This window comes from Malus sylvestris, chromosome 8 (genome assembly GCF_916048215.2).
Source record: "Malus sylvestris chromosome 8, drMalSylv7.2, whole genome shotgun sequence".
NCBI classification, from domain to species: Eukaryota; Viridiplantae; Streptophyta; class Magnoliopsida; order Rosales; family Rosaceae; genus Malus; species Malus sylvestris.
Window position 1 is genome coordinate 5,475,499 of NC_062267.1, and position 19,359 is coordinate 5,494,857.

The 19,359-nt window shown below is 38.0% G+C and overlaps 3 protein-coding genes across 4 annotated transcripts; all 3 read left to right on the plus strand.

Annotated features, from left to right (window-relative positions):
- The first annotated feature begins 653 nt into the window (after positions 1-653).
- On the plus strand, positions 654-4,913 carry LOC126631883 (cytokinin dehydrogenase 7-like). Its single transcript, XM_050302080.1, has 4 exons — positions 654-1,529; positions 1,629-1,910; positions 2,952-3,214; positions 4,392-4,913. Exons 1-4 carry the CDS (start codon positions 852-854, stop codon positions 4,708-4,710), a joined length of 1,542 nt encoding a protein of 513 aa, XP_050158037.1. The 5' UTR covers positions 654-851; the 3' UTR covers positions 4,711-4,913.
- Positions 4,914-9,666: 4,753 nt separating this feature from the next.
- Positions 9,667-16,175, plus strand: LOC126631879 (F-box/LRR-repeat protein 15-like). Its single transcript, XM_050302075.1, has 17 exons — positions 9,667-10,463; positions 10,773-11,034; positions 11,134-11,266; positions 11,749-11,848; positions 11,943-12,140; positions 12,231-12,501; positions 12,596-12,694; positions 12,782-12,870; positions 12,989-13,088; positions 13,178-13,348; positions 13,735-13,887; positions 14,072-14,232; positions 14,334-14,532; positions 14,727-15,172; positions 15,271-15,334; positions 15,588-15,674; positions 15,770-16,175. The coding sequence occupies exons 1-17, from the start codon at positions 10,063-10,065 to the stop codon at positions 15,848-15,850; spliced, it is 3,015 nt and encodes a 1,004-aa protein (XP_050158032.1). The 5' UTR covers positions 9,667-10,062; the 3' UTR covers positions 15,851-16,175.
- A 75-nt stretch (positions 16,176-16,250) lies between these two features.
- LOC126631899 (uncharacterized) lies at positions 16,251-17,639 on the plus strand. Of its 2 annotated transcripts, none has more exons than XM_050302096.1 (2): positions 16,251-16,399; positions 16,537-17,639. In XM_050302096.1, exons 1-2 carry the CDS (start codon positions 16,251-16,253, stop codon positions 16,880-16,882), a joined length of 495 nt encoding a protein of 164 aa, XP_050158053.1. In that variant the 3' UTR covers positions 16,883-17,639. The 2 variants fall into 2 exon arrangements, with proteins under 2 accessions (XP_050158053.1, XP_050158054.1); XM_050302097.1 differs by having other exon boundaries at positions 16,283-16,399; positions 16,509-17,639.
- Positions 17,640-19,359: the final 1,720 nt, after the last annotated feature.

Genomic DNA, 19,359 nt, shown 5'->3' on the forward strand with positions numbered 1-19,359 from the left:
TGAGCGCATACGACATATATCATTACACAATGTTAATTTGCAACCGATTTAAACCTTGAAATGTTCCAATGTTAATTTTCCGAACTCCAAATAATCATGAGAGCACCAATCACTATTTTCATCCGCCTCTGTGCTCCGTGTTCTAGAAACCTTAAACAATCTCTCGAATACGTGCTTAATGTATCATCCAAGAGACGAGTAAAGTTAAGCGAACACATCCCTCAACTTTTCCGTCAAAACTTTTAATCCGATGTGTCATCATAACGTCAATCTTAATCAACAATTAATTACCCTAAACTTACTTCCTCAAGCCCAAGTGGTACAACAAAACACGGCATTTGAAAGGGGATTTCCACTAATAACCACTTAAACCATGTAATCATGCACTACAAGCTTCCAACAAAACAAATATTCCAAAAACTAAATTCTTTTTTTATTTTTTATTTTATATATATTATGTGGAAAGTGGCAGACAGAGCATGTCGATTGGATCTCAACGTCAAACTGGATGTTGAACCTATCCCTCCTGACGTCATTAATTTTATTATTCACTTAATTATTTAATAAATATATCAAATATTTAATTAATAAATCATTTTTAATTCCTCAGGAAGGGTCACACGAGGATCAGCCGCTATTTAAGCGTAAACTCCAAACCGTAACCACCACACAGAGCAAAGCAAGCAAAGACTACCGCTCTCTCTCTATACTATCTGACACGGGATAAACGAAGCTATCTAGAGAGAGAGAGAGAGAGAGAGAGAGAGAGAGAGAGTGAGAGAGTGAGAGAGAGGGGAGAATCGAAGCCTAACCGCCTCAGATATTCTGTTACTGTTATTTTTCCGGCAAAGATGATAGCTTACCTGGAATGCTTCGTCTCCGAATCGAGGCACGACGACGGCGTTTCGAGCCTCTCCAAGGCGCTGGGCCTCCAGGGCACCGTCGCCGACTTTGGCGGCGAAGCCGGGAGAGACTTCGGGGGAATGAAGTCGTTCCCGCCGCTGGCTTTCATCAGGCCGGCCGGCGCCGACGACGTGGCGAGGGTGGTGAAGGAGGCGGCGAGGTCCTCGAATCTGACGGTGGCGGCGCGGGGGAACGGCCACTCGATCAACGGCCAGGCGATGGCGGATCGAGGCCTCGTCCTGGACATGCGTTCGTTGGGGGAGCATCTCCGGGTTGTGAGGGCCAGCGACGGTTCCGTCTACGCTGACGTGTCGGGAGGGGCATTATGGGAAGACGTGCTGAAACGGTGCGTTTCCGAGCACGGGATGGCGCCGCGGTCGTGGACTGATTACTTGAGCTTGACGGTGGGCGGGACGTTATCCAACGCGGGCGTCAGCGGTCAGGCTTTCCGTTACGGTCCACAAACGTCGAACGTTACGGAGTTAGAAGTCGTTACGGGGAAGGGAGAAATTTTTAACTGCTCCGAAAAGGAAAACTCGGAGCTGTTTTTCGGCGCACTTGGCGGACTCGGTCAGTTCGGTATCATCACCAAAGCTAAGGTTCTTCTGCAACCCGCCCCGGACATGGTCGGTATATTTTTTAATTTGTTTCCCAAATTAATTATAAAAAAATGGCTGCATTAAAATCTACGGAGCGTAATTAAGCTTAATTAATTATGTGATTAGGTAAGATGGATAAGGCTGGTGTACACCGAGTTTGACGACTTCACTCGGGACGCCGAGTTGCTGGTGACTAGGCAGGACGACGGCGGCGACTCGTTCGACTACGTGGAAGGCTTCGCATTCGTCAACAGCGACAACCCGGCGGACGGGCGTCCCTCGGTGCCGCTGGATCCGCAGGAGACATTCGACCCGGCCCATCTCCCCCGAACCTCCGGGCCAATCCTCTACTGCCTCGAACTCGCTCATCACTACCGCAACACCGACCGCCCCTCATCCGTCGATACGGTAACTATAACCAACAATTATCTCCTGCTTCTTGCTGTAGAATAACAACTTTGCACCCCCAATTTCTGGCAGTTTTGATCAGATAGCGCTTAATCGTAGTTTGCGTCTTTTACCAAAAAAAAAAAAATGCAGTTTGCGTCATGGGCGTGGTTTTGGGGGTCCCATGAAAGTACAGTTTTATCTGTGGGGTCCATGCGGTGATGACTGAGTTTTGACCTAGGTGGTTCCTAAGTGGGCCCGCTGCCGCGAGGATTTTGACCCGGAGGAAATGATACATTACTCGTCATTAAATAAATAATAAAATATGTATATTAAAAAATTAATAACTTACAAAATAACATTATTCATCATTTTTCTCGTTAAATGGGAAGTCATGCTCAAAACCGTCCCGCCGGGGCAGTGAAAAAGTCAAAACAGCCCCCCTTCTAGTGTACTCAGTCTCACACGTGTACAAAGCTTGTCGATGGAAGTACGGCTTTATTCCCGTTCGCCATCATCACTCTGTTTCTTTTTCCTACCTTCTGTTAGAAACTTATAATAAAAAATAAGAAAGATTTGAACCCGAAACGCAATATATTGATGTTGAAATTTGAAAATCCGTTCATCGGGAGATCCTCGGCATCATATTTTTCTTCTAATTTCTAAATTTGAAAAAAATAAAATAATATTTATTCATTTTTTCTCGGAAGTGTTTTCGTTCGTCGTTTGGTTCAACTTGAGACTGACAATACGACAGTAGTGTATCTTACTATCTTCCCTTGGATTTTCTGACATGATGCTGATCACAAAAGCCCTTGATGTTGCTCTTAATTACCAAATGACACTCATTCGGGGGTAATATGGTAATTAAAATGCACCAGTAGGCGTCGATGATTGAGATTTTGCTCACGGCATGGTCCCCGCTGTTCCGCAAATGGCCAAAAAGCCGTCGTTTTCTGAAATCTGTAGATAATGAATGTATGTCCTTTGTGTGGTGCGCAATGACGCAATTGCCCTCGCTGTTCGACTTTACTTGCTGAAACCTTTTTTTTTTTTTGGCAGGGCGTGAACAGATTGCTTGGAGGCCTCGGATTCGTTGAGGAGTTGAAGTTCCAAGTGGACCTCAGCTACGTCGAGTTTTTATTGCGTGTGAAGCGCGCAGAGGAACACGCCAAGGCCAATGGAATTTGGGACGCTCCTCACCCTTGGTTGAACATGTTCGTGTCGAAATCAGATATCGCTGATTTCGATCGGACGGTGTTCAAGAAGATCCTCAAGGATGGGATCGGAGGGCCCATGCTTGTCTACCCTCTCCGGCGAAGCAAGTAAGTTTTTCCCTTCCCTCGTCACCTCTCTATATTTATGATCATTGCAATTTTTAGCGGAAAAAATATTCGGTAGGACAACCAAATCAAGCTAATTAGGTCAATTTCATAATGGGTTATGTCGTGTGCCTGTTGTGTTACACCTGTTTAAGCTTGGACGTATCCATTTACGAAAGGGATTGTTCTTTTGTTGGAGTGTTCGAACATTCAAGCGATGAGATTGTCCTACCAAAATTTTTTCTTTATTATTTTGATATGACGGCGTTTCTTTGTTGACCTTCAACTCTACACGTGTCAATCAGTAAGTCTTAGGTACCACCTTCCCTTATCACTTTAAATCTTAATTTGAAACTTACACACATGCTTTTTCGAGCTGTGTTAACATCAGATGGTCATACATTCTCTTACTTTTCTTACCTCGATGATCACATTAACTTTGGTATAAACCAATCAAAAGTATGTGATATTCGCACCTTTCTACTTTGCTAGATTTATGCTTTATTTGCATGCTATGTAATGTTGACATTTTATCCTCATTTTGTGCTTGTAAAAGATGGTACAGATTATGGACATCATTTTCCGAATTAGATACGCTGACTAAGGGTGAAAACATTTTAAATCGGATGGTGGTTAAATTAGGTCAAATATTTTCTACTTGTAAGGTCATCAAGTGGGACCCCATCGGAGGATTGATGACTGTTGTACCATTTGAACTCTGCACCGGACCCGTAGGAAATCCGGACCCTCATGTGTTCGAAGTTACCATATACGCCATGTGGAGGGCTGGGTAGCGTATAAGCAAACGTAGGAATGACCGTGCCCGGCCGGACAAAGATACAGTGGGCCCCACCCAAAGTAGGATGAAAAAGGGTAGTTCAGTAAATTTAAGCTGGCGCTATCGTATTTTTAGCCAGACAGGAAGTGCTGGAAGGGCCTGCCAAGGGCATATTGGTCATATGCGGAGAGTTTTTTTTTTTCCCACTTTTATGGAAAATTATATTTTATATTCCAGAAATCTTTTGCCATTTCAGAAACGACAAAGAATTTGGTATTTCTCCGAATGGAATTATATTTGATCCTCCATTTTTTTAAATTTACAATAATACCCTCTGGTTTGGTAGAATTATGCAACTAGATTTGATTAATTATTAATTAACACTTAATTACGTGTGAACAGGTGGGATACTCGTACATCTGTGGTGCTACCGGAAAGCGAAATCTTCTACATAGTGGCATTGCTACGCTTCACTCCACCATACCCAAAAGGCCCCTCCGCCGAGAATCTGGTGGCCCAAAACCAAGAAATAATACAATACTGCACCAGAAAAGGGTTCGATTTCAAGCTTTATCTGCCTCACTATCGATCCCAGGAGGATTGGAAGCGACATTTCGGAAGTGATCAATGGTCGAGATTCGTGGAGCGGAAGAAGTGCTTCGATCCAATGGCCATCCTTGCTCCTGGACAGAAAATCTTCTCGAGGGTTCCTCAACCCTAGCTTTAGTTGAATAAATAGTCATTGTCGATGGTTCAGTCCAATGTAATTTTGTTGTCATCTATTTTTCTTTTTTCTTATTGGCGTAATTAGTTTCTACTGGTGGGTCAGTACCCTTGTTGTCAATCGACAATCGACAAAGAATCTGTTGGAGCAATTTAATGTAAAGAAATAGTTTTGAGCAAAAAAATTTGGTCATCTTTCAATTTGTTTCTTTGTAGATGAAAATATTGCCAAAAGAAATGGATGGAAGTATTATCAACTATTCAATGATTTGACCATCATGCTCGTATATTGAAAAGTGGCCAGGATCATCACTTTTGGTTCATTCAATTATCCATGACACTGATGTTGTATTTATGTTTATCGTGCCACGATAAGGAGAGAGTCTGTCCAATAACAAAAAATACATCTTTATTATATATACGATTTCATTGTGGTGAACTCAATTATTCATGACGTTGACGCTTTTGGTATGTGTTTATCATGAATGTTGTGATAATGTGAGATTCTGCCTTAAAACCAAAATAATTGGATGAAAAATACTGCCAAAAGAAATGGATGGAAGTATTATTAACTAGTCAATGATATGACCATCATGCTCCTATATTGAAGTGTGGACAAGGTCATCACTTTGGTTCACTCAATTATCCATGACACTGCCAAAACAGTTATCTAAACCACTTTCCTTCTGCCCAGCTCCCCGAAAACAACGTTTGACTTGCATGTGTTAAGCATATCGCTAGCGTTCCTTCTGAGCCAGGATCAAACTCTTCTTTTGAGTATGATTGGGCCTCGCAATGGTAGAACCTGGTGAACCGGGCGTACTACTTCCCAACCTTTTGTGGACCTTGCTTCTCTTATGATTTTTTCTACTCTACTTTTTTTAATAATGTCGTACTTGTGTTTATTGTGCCACGATAGGGAGAGCATCTATCTAATAATCAAATACACATCTTTATTGTGAACGGTTATGTACGATATTATTGTGGTTAACTCAATTATTCATGACATTGACGCTTTTTGTAAAATATCATGATAATGTGAGATTTTACCTTAAAACCAGTTATATATATTTGATTGTGTTTATCTCTCTAATCACATAAACAAAATCAAGAATAACTAAGAGTCTCTCCGTGATAAGTCCATCTCCTTTTCTTCTTTTGCTTTAGATTTGCCTTTGCTCCCTTTTGAAGTTTAAAACCTTAAACCCTAATGCACAGGCTGAATTAAATTAATTATATTGAACCATTCAATTTAATCCAATTTAATTATGTCCTATATAGGATAATCTAAACTGGTCCTTGATGTTCAGCTGGAGATGATTTGACTTCAACTTGTCCAAAGTGCCACTTCTCTTTCGTTTCAACAAAAAAGAGATGAAAAAAAAAGGTAAGTGTTGCTAATTAGGCGTGTAGTTAGGGCATCAGATTCTCTTTTCATGCATTATAAAAGCTTCCACTTTTTCTCCCAATCGATTTGGTTCTTACTTACCAAACCTCGAGCTTCGCTTTGGTTTGTTTGGTTTCTAGGAAAATCAAATCTATCTTGGTTTTCTCTTTTTATTCCCTACTTTTCCTTCTTCTCCCCTTATTTTTCCTTTTTCCTTTTTATCTTGTTTTTTCCATGAAAAGTAGAGAAAAGTTGGGGCGCGGGTGGCCCCGTATCTGGCTTTAGAAGGCAATTATAAGATCATGATTTCTTGTAAGCTACAATCGAATATGTGATTAGAGGAAGAACAGCCTCGGTCAATTAAATTGCCATGCAAAAAGCATCGTATACGTCCTTTGTAAACGTGCCATGCAAATGAAATCACGTGTTTTACTTTTACTATTTACCTCCGGCGAACCTGAAAGTACTCTGCGTTTTGCATAGCAAAGCTCAAACCATGCATTAAAATCAATAAATTATTGTGGTAACATGTTACGTTGGAAGGTTTGAAGTGTGAACCATGCAAAAGGCTGTAAATATTGGAAAATTAAAGCATGGAAAGGTAACATGTTACGTTGGAATCTAAACCATGCACGGATCGATGAGCTAAATATTTGGCTGTTTACTTTTATTTTGTTACGATGGAAGGGAATCTAACCATTCCAAGTGCTAATCTTTGTTTTGCATGTTAGATTGTGAGTATTGTTGAAGTAAAAAATAATAATAATTAGAAAAAAAGTTTTGTCCGACGAAATGAAGTTGTCTCCTAAAATTCAACGTTAGTACATGATTCATCGCTTAAAATTATGGGTGACGAAACGTTTATAAATAAAAAAACAAAAAATACTTGAAAACCAAATATGATAGGACAAATTTCGTCGTGGAAAGAATTTTGTAACAAAGAGATGTCTTCCCCTAAACCTTAACGCGATAGAACATTGTCGTCTCCTTAAAGTTCTCGCGACGAAAGAGCTTCATCCCTTAAAATCTTAACACGATGAATACCTTTGTCACAAACTTTAGCATGACAAAATTCCTCTTTGCCCGACGAATAAAATTTCCTCAAAAAAAACACTTTTATGTAGTAGTGTCATAAAATGGATAGTTTTATTTATTGATACTTTTTGTATAAGATATGATCACAATTATTAATTTACCACCTGTTAATTTGAGATAATATCAATGTCAATCAGTCATAAGGCACTACCATCCTTAAAACTTTAACAAGTGTCTAACTTAAAATGATTGAAAAATAAGTGAAGAAGATACTTAAGATGGAAAAAGAACTAAATACAAGTCTTCCATCCTCAATACGGAGCCTCTCAACAAGCCTCCATACATGTGAAGGATCTCTTCAGTCTGTCACATGTGTGATTTAATTTTTATACTATCAGTCTTCATGCATGTTAAAATTAAACGTTCAATCAAAAATCAATCGACAACACATAAAGATTTCGAAGATCTTAGAATTTCGATATAGATGCATGTCAAAATTGAATGTTCAACTGAGAATCAGTTGGCAACACGTAAAGATTTTGAAAATCTTACGATTTTGATATAGATCATCACTATTTTTTTTTTTTTTTAAAATACAACGATATATTAAGGGGAGATGGAGTTCGGAAGCCACACACAATGGACAGCCTAATTTGGTATCGAATTCACCATTCACGATTCGAACATAAGATCTCTCACTTACAAATGATGAAAAATACCACAAAACCGTAGTATTAAGTGGCTAGATCATCACTAGTTACGTTAACCCTGAAAGCCTAATGTTCGGTCTTTGATATTACGGCGGCTCCTTGCATGGATTTGTACGCCTCTTCCCAAAGTTAAAGTCCAAAAGGAAAAATCATTGACAATTGAACCAAGATAGTAGATAACCTTTAAGCACGTGAAATTATCGCATGTATTTGACATCTTAATTTCTATTAGCCACAATTAATTCTTCCATCTTGTAGCTAATTTAAGTATTGGATCAAGCCCACCATCAAATATTTGGGCTTTTTATGTGAGGCCTGTTTTGTAATTTTAACCTAGTGAGGGCTTGGGTTTTTGGAGGATTCAAATTATATTTGAAAATTTGAGCCGTTAGTGGGCAGTCCAATGTTGTCCACCATTTTTATGTTAAAGATTTGGGTCAAGATTTTATGGACTTTTGTGGATTTTTCAACATCTTTTTGTCACCATTGATTGTGTCCATTGGGGCCTACATGTTCCCCCTATTTGCAATTTGACCACTCTGTCTAAAGTCCAAGGTTTCCCATATGGGTAAAATGCCTAATCATTCTTAATTATGAAAGTTGAAATTAATCTAACTTTGTTTCCTCAAAGTTAAAAGATAAAAACTTGAGTACAGCAGACTGGGCAGTCGTGTCACGTTGTTGTCGAATTACTCTCACAAAAATCCGATTTTTTTATTTTGATGGTTTTTTCTAACTTTATTGATTTTCATCAAGTTTGTCTGAGTAATTATACTACAACAATTATACGAATATTTGTACCAAAATTGTTTTGAGATTATTGTTTTCTAAGTAAATAGAGAGCGGTAATTGAATTTAAGATACCAGAAGCGAAATATCGCTAAAAACTAGTTGTTGTAGTGAATTGAGTTCGAGATGAGAAGTGTAGATGGAAAACTGTAAAATTTAGCATATAATTTTTATTTTTCTCATTTTTCCATTTTAGGATATAATAAAGACATTGTGTTGACATATTCTTCTTTTTAGTTAGACATTCATAATCATGCTCATTAAATGCGACCAGATTATTTTGACCCAACCAATATGCTTTCTATGTTATGACCAAAAAGAAAAAACAAAGAACAAATATGCTTTCCATGATTTTTCTTTTAGGAGGGAAAATCATGACATAATATATAGATTTCCAAAAATAAATTATTATTATTTTTTCTCCGAGAAGAACGAACAATTCTATCAATAACCATAATACAACTTGAAATCGAAAAATTTGCCCGACGATTAACTATAAAAAAAAATGTTCGAAATTTAATCCCCAAAACTAAATTGTTCATATCAATTACCTATGAGAATCGAGTTTGACTGGTTAAATTGTAATCTTAGGTTGGAAATAGAGTTTGACGGGTTAAATTGCAATCCTTAGGTTGGATATTAGTGAGGAGACTGGTCATCGTTTTCTAAAGGTTGAAACTAATGCGCTTAGTCGTATTAATTATAATTTTGGTTAAAGTTTTTTAGTATTTTTATAATTAGAGTTATATGCAATAGAGTTTGACAGGTTAAATTGCAATCCTTAGATTGGATATTAGTGAGTCTTTTAGAAATGCAAGGAGCATGGTGGGAAAAAAAAATATAAAATCAAGAAATTGACCATATAAAATAGAAACACAAAAATTAAGAAAACAACCAATGGCAAAAAGGGAAAGAGAAAAATAAAATAAGAAAGAAAAAAATATGTAGAAAAATCAAAACGGCGCCGGACCGTTTGTAATATAAATATTTTTGTTAATCATTTATTCTTTTAAGGAAAGACACTCTTATTGCAAGACTTGCTGTTTCATTTTCAAGTAGAAAAACAAACACACAGAGAGATTATTTTCAAAAGCGCTTTCGAGGGTACAAAAAAGCACCTCACCACAAATAAGCACTTTCAGGAGGATCCCCAATCTGATCTGCTGAATTCTCTGTCTTCCTCTCAAGTTCCCAATTCCATTCTGTATATTCATGTAGATATCGATCAATTCGTATCGAATAACAAAGAATTTTGAAAAAAAAATTCGAATCGGTGGTCCTCAAATTTCTAGGGTTTCGCGAGCCGTTTCTGTCATTTCTGCGCCAATTAGGGTTTTAATTTCGGAGGAGGAGCCGGAAGGGGGATGAAGATGCGTCGGATCGCGGCCTAGGTTTGCGGAGGTCCCGAGAGGTTTGCTCTTTCGAGTGCATGAAGATTTGGTACTGCCTATGCTTCACCCAAGGAGACGAACCAGAAGAGGACGATAGCGAGGCGGAGGCGATCATGAAGGAGGGGGATTTTGGAAATGACGGCAATTCGGAGGGCGCCATCGGAAATGGCGACGAAATTGACGGCAATGCTCAGAGTTTGGGGCTGGTGGGGAATGAGCGCGGCCGTAATGACCATCTGGTATTGTTCGAAGGGATGGTTGAGGCAATGCGTGGTGGTGGCGCTCAGTGGGATGAGTCTGTTTGTGTTGGTGCTCTTGCGTCGTTGAGGGCCTCGATTGGGAACCCTTGGATTTCCGAGGGCGAGAGTAGCTCGGCTGCAGACAATGGCAGTGATCACGATTCGCACCATAAGCGAGCCAAAGTTCAATCCTTTAATCAGTGAGTTTCTCACTGTAGCTCCTTAGTTTTGATCGATTGGTAGATTTTAGATAATTTGCCATTGGTTACCAAAATTTTCACCTTAGTAGTTAGTTGGGGCTGAAAGATTTAACTTTTTTGTTTCATTACGAATAGTTTAGGGGTTTATATGTTTTAGATTATTTGGTTTCAGTATAATTTTATTTTCTGCTGGGAATAGATAACATTACCCTAATGAGTATATGCTATATCTATTATTTGGTTCCATTATAATATTTTTCAGCTGGGAATAACGATACTCATGATTGTCTGCGACATTATTTCTTGCAGTGATTTCCACTATGCAATGGCTATGGCTTCAGGTGCTGGAAATTCCAGTTCATCTGCAGAAAGAGACTACAGAATAAATGAGAGCTCTTTCATTCCATATAAGAGCGAGACATTTTTTCAAAATACTACTCCTAATATTGGCTGTGAGGAGGGCCCCTTTGATTCTGGCAGTGGTAAGGATGATGACGGTGATCATAGTGGCACCTCAAAAACAGAAGATTTAGAAGTTCGGATGGATCTTACAGATGACCTATTACATATGGTAAGCATTGCCTTGCGTATATTGCATATAATGAAGGGCTATTATCAGTTTTGGTCCTAAATTTGTTTATTATAAATGTCATTTTCTCCTGATTCTCAGGTTTTCTCTTTCTTGGACCACATTAATCTTTGCCGAGCTGCAATAGTCTGTAGGCAGTGGCGATCTGCTAGTGCTCATGAAGATTTCTGGAGGTGTCTGAATTTTGAGAATCGAAGTATATCTGTGGAGCAATGTGAGTTCTACTTTATTTTTGTGGTATACTGGTAGTAAGTATAAAAATTGAAGATTTATTTGTGCTAACTGCCCAAGTAAGTAGAGAATTTGTACCAGTGGTCACTTATGTGTTTTTCTTTTTCATATTTTGGTAGGTTTTCTGTATGTAATTTTTACTGCTTGTGTTCGGACATGGCTAATGATATGGATAATGCATTTGGGAAATATTCATTTATTAGATTAAAAGTTGGTTGGTTATTATTACTCAGAGTTTATGAGGCATGGATAATGTGTTTGTTGAGTTCATAATATTTTAGTTTCCATTTGTAAATTTTAGTGAAAGTGTAAATTTTAATAAAAGTCTAAATTTATTCTTTGACTAAAAATACTATATGGGGTCAATTTGATATTATATAACTGAATCAGAAAAGTTAAAATAAAAAATTATTTTTTTAACATGTCAAATTGTATGCTTATCACTCATTTTATATGGAATTACAGTTGAGGACATATGTTGGCGGTATCCCAATGCCACAGAATTGAATATTTCTGGTACCCCTGCTATTCACTCGCTTGTTATGAAAGCTCTCTCTTCATTGAGGTAAATTGCTTTTCTAAATATTTATGCTATTGTATTTATTCTTTGATATAGTTTTCAGTTCAAGTAACTTACATTTTTGTTTTTTTTTTCTTAGGAATCTCGAGGTTTTAACCCTAGGGAAAGGGCAACTAGGGGACATCTTTTTCCATTCCTTGGCAGACTGTCAAATGTTGAAAAGTTTGATCATCAATGATGCTACTCTTGGTAATGGTATCCAGGAGATACCTATAAACCATGATAGACTGCGTCAGCTTCAATTAACAAAATGTCGTGTTATGCGGATATCCATCAGGTGTTTTTTTTTTTTTTTTTTTAATTAAAATTGAATTGTCACATGCTGTCTACTTGGCTACATTTTTGTGCTAAATCGGATTTTTTGCAGGTGTCCTCAACTTGAAACTCTGTCATTGAAACGCAGTAACATGGCGCAGGCTGTTCTTAATAGCCCTCTTTTGCATGATCTTGATATAGGCTCTTGCCACAAGCTTTCAGATGCTGCAATTCGTTCAGCGGCAATCTCATGTCCTCAATTAGAGTCATTGGATATGTCAAATTGTTCATGTGTTACTGATGAAACTCTACGTGAGATTGCTCTTGCTTGTGCTAATCTCCATGTTCTCAATGCGTCGTACTGTCCAAATATATCTCTTGAGGTTAGTTTGTAGTGGTTTTCGCCATCCTTTTTTTAGTACCAATATTTGTTTTATTTTATTTGACATGCTTCTGTGCCTTGTTTTTGTTTTGAAGTCTGTAAGACTGCCAATGTTGACAGTTCTTAAGCTTCACAGTTGTGAGGGCATCACCTCGGCTTCAATGGTTGCAATATCTCATAGTTACATGCTTGAGGTATGAATCTGGTCTCAAATATCAGTATTGTTTGTCTGTCTCATTGAATGCCTTTAAACATATTAATCTGATTATTACTCATTGTAGGTTTTGGAGCTTGACAATTGCAGTCTACTTACCGCTGTGAACTTGGACCTTCCACGCTTGCAGAATATTAGACTAGTACATTGTCGCAAGTAAGCTCATGTTCTTCCAGTACCCAACACACCCCCCCCGGTGGAGAGCTTCCCAATTGGAGAGGAGAATTTCTCTTATTTGTTTATAAAATTTTCACCTTGCATGTTTCTTCTGCAGATTTGCTGATTTGAATCTACGATGCATCATGCTGTCATCAATAATGGTCTCTAACTGTCCTGTGCTCCATCGTATCAACATCACTTCAAATTCACTTCAGGTAAGTCTTTTGAAGAACCATTTATATTCTTTTAGTGTTGATTTTATTAGACACATGAAATCTGAACAAGTGGTCTTTGGAATTTGCAGAAACTAGCATTGCAAAAGCAAGAGAGCTTAACCACGCTGGCACTGCAATGCCAAAGTTTGCAAGAAGTGGACCTTACAGATTGTGAATCTTTAACAAATTCTATATGTGATGTTTTCAGCGATGGTGGTGGGTGTCCTTTGCTCAAAACGTTAGTTCTTGAAAACTGTGAGGTTTGTCAATTTATCTCTTCTCATTACCTGAGTTAATACTGTTTGAGATTTGATTACGCTAGCTTATGGGATGGGATAAATTTTGCCGTTTGGAATTATTTATGTATTCTTATGTGACTCTGTAAATTGATGCAATAAACTTGTGAGTTTAAACCATGTTGTCAATAAATGCATGACCTGTTGGTCATTCCCCTGAAGCATATTGGGGGTTGTGAAAAACTCTTTGATTATTATTTGTTCCCTGATACTTGGACTGTTATTCAGGGAGGGTTGAACTCATTCTTAATTACTTGTTTGGTCAATTGAGATATCTGCTGGCTGATCTTATCTGCTGGCTGATCTTATGTATACTTCCTTTGGCTGACATAATCTCTTACTTCACCCAGAGCTTAACCGCGGTTCGATTCTGTAGCACTTCTTTAGTCAGCCTCTCACTTGTTGGTTGCCGGGCAATTACATCTCTCGAACTGACTTGCCCCTATCTTGAACAAGTTTCTTTAGATGGTTGTGATCATCTTGAAAGAGCAGCATTTTGTCCAGTAAGTGAGAATGATTGTAAAGTAAAAAGATTTTATGATAATTTATGAGTTTTACAATGTGAATTATGTTGCTCTTATATAAAGCCATGAGATGCGCAGACTCTTATCACACTTTTTTCACTACATGTCAATTCTGACATTAAGCAGTCAATAGAAAACTGAATCTTTTCATTCCTTTCTTCAGGTTGGTCTTAGGTCACTAAATTTGGGAATATGTCCCAAATTGAATGTGCTCAGTATCGAAGCGCCAAATATGGTGCTGCTGGAGTTGAAGGGATGTGGTGTGTTAGCTGAAGCATCCATCAATTGTCCACTATTAACATCTCTAGACGCTTCCTTTTGCAGGTTATTTTCATTACTTTTTAGTACTTTACCTACCAGCCTGCTATGATCCCTACTGTTTCAGTCTCAATTAAACTCAAATCGCTCATAATTTGCACATGCAGTCAGCTTAGGGACGATTGCTTGTCTGCAACAGCTGCTTCATGCCCAATGATAGAGTCTTTAATTCTAATGTCATGCCCCTCTGTTGGTTCTGATGGACTCTACTCATTGCGCTGGCTTCCAAATTTGATTCTGCTTGATTTGTCCTACACTTTCTTGACAAACTTGAAGCCAGTTTTCGAGTCTTGTATGAAACTTAAGGTGATTTTTACAGCTCATACTTTGTTGATTTGTTGTTAAATTTAGCATGGTGATCCTCCTACCATAGGATATTGATATTTCATGTACTTTGAGCAGAATGTGGATGTTTCTTTATTTGAACTAAAATTAGAAGAATCTTGGGCAGATTTTTTGACATGATTTTTTGGATCGTATCTTTTCTTATCTTTTCCCAGGTGTTGAAGTTACAAGCCTGCAAGTACTTATCTGACTCATCATTGGAGCCTCTTTACAAGGATGGGGCTCTTCCAGCTCTCCAAGAACTGGATTTGTCTTATGGAACCCTCTGTCAGTCTGCTATCGAGGAGCTTCTTTCTTTTTGTATGCACTTGACTCATGTGAGCTTGAATGGCTGTGTGAACATGCATGACCTGAATTGGGGTAGCAGTGCCGGGCAACCTTCCCTATCTGGCATGTTTTTACCTGAGAATGTCCAGGTGCCAATTGAGCAGCCAATCCGGTTACTGCAGAACCTCAACTGTGTAGGTTGTCCAAATATTAGGAAAGTTGTCATTCCACCAGCAGCACGTTGTTTCCACATGTCATCTTTAAACCTTTCTCTTTCTGCAAATTTAAAGGACGTTGATGTTGCTTGTTTCAACCTCTGCTTTCTTAATTTGAGGTAATTCGTTTATTTAGTTTGAACATCTCTTTGTATATTTAGTTCTAGATTTTCATGATGTTTTGTCTTGCCACTAACATTTCTGTCTTTTTATTCAGCAATTGTACTTCTTTGGAAGTTTTGAAGCTTGACTGTCCGAAATTGACTATTCTCTTTCTTCAGGTACGCATTCTGCCTCTTATGTTGTTATATTTATACGGATTATCACCTTAAAAAAATATATTTAACTCCATGTAAAATTCATGTTTGACCATACCAACAAAATGTTGAAAGGCATGGAACCTGGGATTTATTTATTTTTTTAAGTGACATGCATTTAGACTTTTTTAATATATTTTTTGCTTTCTATAAAATCATTTTAATTTAGTTTACTGCTGGTCCCTAATTTCATTTTCTTGCTGGGATTTTGTATTAGTCTTGCAACATCGATGAAACAGTGGTGGAAGCTGCCATATCGAAATGTAGCATGCTGGAGACTCTTGATGTTCGTTTTTGTCCCAAGGTTAGTACAATCTTCTACACTCCCCCGCTATATCGTTGTAAGAAAACCTGCCTCTTATAATACAACCTAATACTGTCTTTTATGGTGATTGACAGATAAGCCCGACGAGCATGGGGAGATTACGTGCTGCATGCCCTAATTTGAAGCGCATATTCAGCAGCCTGCAACAGTCTTGATTATAGCAAGAAATGCATCTTTTCTTCCGCGGGGCTTATTTGACTCGGCTTTTAGTCCAGCAAGCAGATTTGGTCGTCCATCCCAGAATTTGTATGTAAATCATATTGTGCTTGTATTTAATTTAGGTATTATATAGGTAGCAGACATAGGCTTCATATGTAATCCATACAATGAGTAATGTTTGCTTTTATGTTGACCTAGTGTTCGTCTTGAATTTGATTTTTCCGTGACGAGTGGAATTCTAGACCATTTGAATTCTGTGTGTATAGGGTACTGAATTTGGTACTGCCTTTATGTATACAATAAATTGTTTTTCTGGATTAATTTTCCTTAGTTCCTGTTTTCGATTTCCTGGAATTTTCATAAGGATTCGCCATTTCTTTACCGTAATTTCAAAAGATGTATGTAGTCGATGTAAATGTTTTGCTGACCAGTTTGCTTCAGGTCCATCATGAAAAACACTTTGATGATCGTCTTGGAAGGATTTGGTTTCAGGTCTTCTTGTACGAGAGATGCTTCGACATGCGGGCGAAAAATATACAAATCAGGTATGTGTTGGAAGATTTTCATAGCTCATGAGTTTACAGTATTGATTCCAATTGCTTCAGGTCCGGGTCTGAAATATCAAGATCTGCATTTTCTAACGAGTTCCTGTAGGAATCGGCCGCGATCTTCCCCTTGCTAGCACTACTGAAGGTACAGTTTTGAGGAGGCTGCAAAGAAGACGGTTATCAGAAATTGTAGCTTTGTTGTGTATACGAAAGGAGATGAAGATAAAGATTCACCTGTCCAGTGCATTAAGGGCAGTATCAATCTGTGCCTTCATAGAACTGACCGGAGCTCGTTCATTCCTCGTTGCGTGCCAAAGCAAAGAATCCAGCTCCTCCAAGGCCCTTCAAAACTCAAAAAATCCGGGTCTCAAGATTGACATCGGTCATAAGCTTGTTACTGCTCTCTTGTATCCAGTTCAGAAGAGCCATGTTTTCGCCGGGACAGTGATGGTACCTGAGACATTGATCAACATCGCTTGAAGCGGTTTTCCCATTGCCATCATCGTCTGAAGCATACCGCACCACCTATAGTTCCGGTAAACATTTCCGAAGCTCTTAGGAATTCATAATGTACACAAAAAACTGCCAACTTACATAAAGCATGTAGACTGATGCTACTCCAGGAAACCTCTCAACTTACAGCTCGAATATTTACGCGAAGTGACGCTGCCGGGCCTGAACGCAGCAGAGACCGGCAAGTAGCAAACTGGGGTTGGTCACCTTCCAGAGATTTCTCTGCAGTTGTTGAAACATTACAACAAATTTCTACCACTTTAACGAAGTGACGATACACCAACAACAAAATCTTATTCCATTAAGTGAGATTGGCTGTATGAATCTTAGAATGTCATTGCGTTCGGATAAAGTAACAATAAATCGTCGAAAATTACAAGAGAGAAATTGACGATCAAGGAAAGCAAAAGCAAAGGATATTACCAAAGTCCTTGATTTGTAATTGGGTTAATATGACTGGCGATACATAAGCCTCGAGAGGGTCGAGTTTTTTCCTGAGTTTATCATATTTAGGCATTCCATGGGGTAAAACCCTTTTTCAGCCTGTAGCGGAAAAATTTAAAAGTACTTTTAGGTCATAAAATAGCTTTCTATAGCTAGAAGCACTTGGGTTGAAAAAAAAGAGAAGACTGTAATTCTAACAAAAACACTTCTATCAAAAGCATTTGTGACCACAAGTGTACATCATGTATTCTGAAATGGTCATGTTGAGACTCGTTTGGAATGGCTTCTCTAAAAAGCACTTATGCTTATAAGCTACAAAACTGCTTTTCTAATAAACAAGTTCAACTTTTTGTTAAAAATCAAAATACTTCTTTCTTCTAAATTTTTCAACCAAAAGCAATCAGTTGCGCCTTTCAAAAGGCGCTTTTAGCCCCCTCCCAAAGCTAAAGCTTAAAGCATCCGAAAGATGATGCAATAATAGCCAAGCACTAATTAAATAAAGTAAATTGCAACGACCTTATCACATACTTATCGAATCCGCTGCCGGCAACAGCATCTGCATTAAACCCAACAATACAAGTTTAAGTTTTGATTAGAAAATGTTTAATTTTCTTTCCTGCCAAACAGATAATAAGGATCTACGAGGCGTACGGTTAGGGACAAGGAGCAAATTAGAGACGGCAAAGACAGAAGATGGAGACAAATCTCCCGCCAATTCGATGGTGGCGATGCGCGCCTTACTCGCCGCAGCCGCGAGTTTTTCGACGCTGCGGCGAGCTTTACGGGCTATGAGAGAGGGACAGTTGAGGAGATGAAGGGTAGCCAGACTAGGCGCCAGCCTAGGGCCCCACTTCGGGGGGCTCCCAAATTTTTTAATTTTTTTTATATATAGGGAAGTGTTATTGACATTCTAAAAATCTCATCATACACTCTTCACAAGTGTATTTTTCTTTCTAAATATAGAAAGTTTGTAATGTATAATAAGAATTTTGGAGTTCCAATCATAATTTTCTATATATATTTATATATATAATTTTGTCGTTTGAGTAAAATATCTAAATATGAAATTATAAATATTTTTTTGGAACTTGCCGTGCAACGTTTTGGGTGGGGGAGGGTCCAAAATATTTCTTTTTAAATATGTGTGTGTATATATAATATATATATATAATATATATATAAATATATTTTTAGAGTTTGAATTTAATAAAATATTTAAATATAAAATCATATAATTGTCTTGAAACTTGGAGTACAAAGTGTCTTGGGTGGGGTGAAACTTTAGCAACAATTCAACTGTTTTTTGGGAATTTAACGCACAACATACTGGTAGCAAGTCTGCGCTTGCGAATCGGTTCTTTCTCACTCCGTTTATAGAGGTCAAGTACCCGATCAATGCCCCTCTTCTCTTCTGCTTCTTTTTCTATAATTTAATTTGTGAGCGTTGTGTTTGTAAATATAATTAGGATTTTCGATTCTAGGGTTTATGATTTGTTTATTTTAATGCATATTGCTTATGTGAAATCAAAGTATTCACTTGTCAAGTGTCTATATTGCAGTTATAAAATTCGAACTTGTGGATGCACTTAATAAAGTGGTTAAATCCCTTCAAGAAGATAAATGGATTATGGGTGCACTTAACAAGGTTGGTTACTTTTGCTTCCTAACTAGTTTTGGTTCAAGATAATTCGAATTTTCAATGTTGAATTTTACCGTATTTTTTATGCGCCTCGTTTTGTGTTGTGTCATTTGTATCAAACTTTTGTGTTGGGTAGTGGGTAAAATTTGAATTTTAGTTTGTTTCTTTGTCAATTTGTTGTTTACAGAATATTGAGTTGATTCCCGAATGCATGGTTGTTTCCCGAATGCATGGTTGTTTCCCGAATGCATGGGTTGCTTATCGTATTTTGTTAACCATACCAGTTACAGTTGCCTCTGCAGAAAGAAGTTTCTCAAAATTAAAGTTGATTAAATCGTATCTTCGATCAACTATGTCACAA

Bases quoted from the DNA above. Each gene is read 5' to 3' on its own strand.
- LOC126631883 (XM_050302080.1), top strand. From the start codon at position 852: ATGATAGCTTACCTGGAATGCTTCGTCTCCGAATCGAGGCACGACGAC. The intron at 1,911-2,951 runs GTAACTATAACC...TTTTTTTGGCAG, and splicing joins GCCCCTCATCCGTCGATACG to GGCGTGAACAGATTGCTTGG. The intron at 3,215-4,391 runs GTAAGTTTTTCC...ACGTGTGAACAG, and splicing joins TACCCTCTCCGGCGAAGCAA to GTGGGATACTCGTACATCTG.
- LOC126631899 (XM_050302096.1), top strand. From the start codon at position 16,251: ATGTATGTAGTCGATGTAAATGTTTTGCTGACCAGTTTGCTTCAGGTC. The intron at 16,400-16,536 runs GTATGTGTTGGA...TCCCCTTGCTAG, and splicing joins GCGAAAAATATACAAATCAG to CACTACTGAAGGTACAGTTT.
- LOC126631879 (XM_050302075.1), top strand. From the start codon at position 10,063: ATGAAGATTTGGTACTGCCTATGCTTCACCCAAGGAGACGAACCAGAA. The intron at 10,464-10,772 runs GTGAGTTTCTCA...TATTTCTTGCAG, and splicing joins AAAGTTCAATCCTTTAATCA to TGATTTCCACTATGCAATGG. The intron at 11,849-11,942 runs GTAAATTGCTTT...TTTTTTTCTTAG, and splicing joins AAAGCTCTCTCTTCATTGAG to GAATCTCGAGGTTTTAACCC.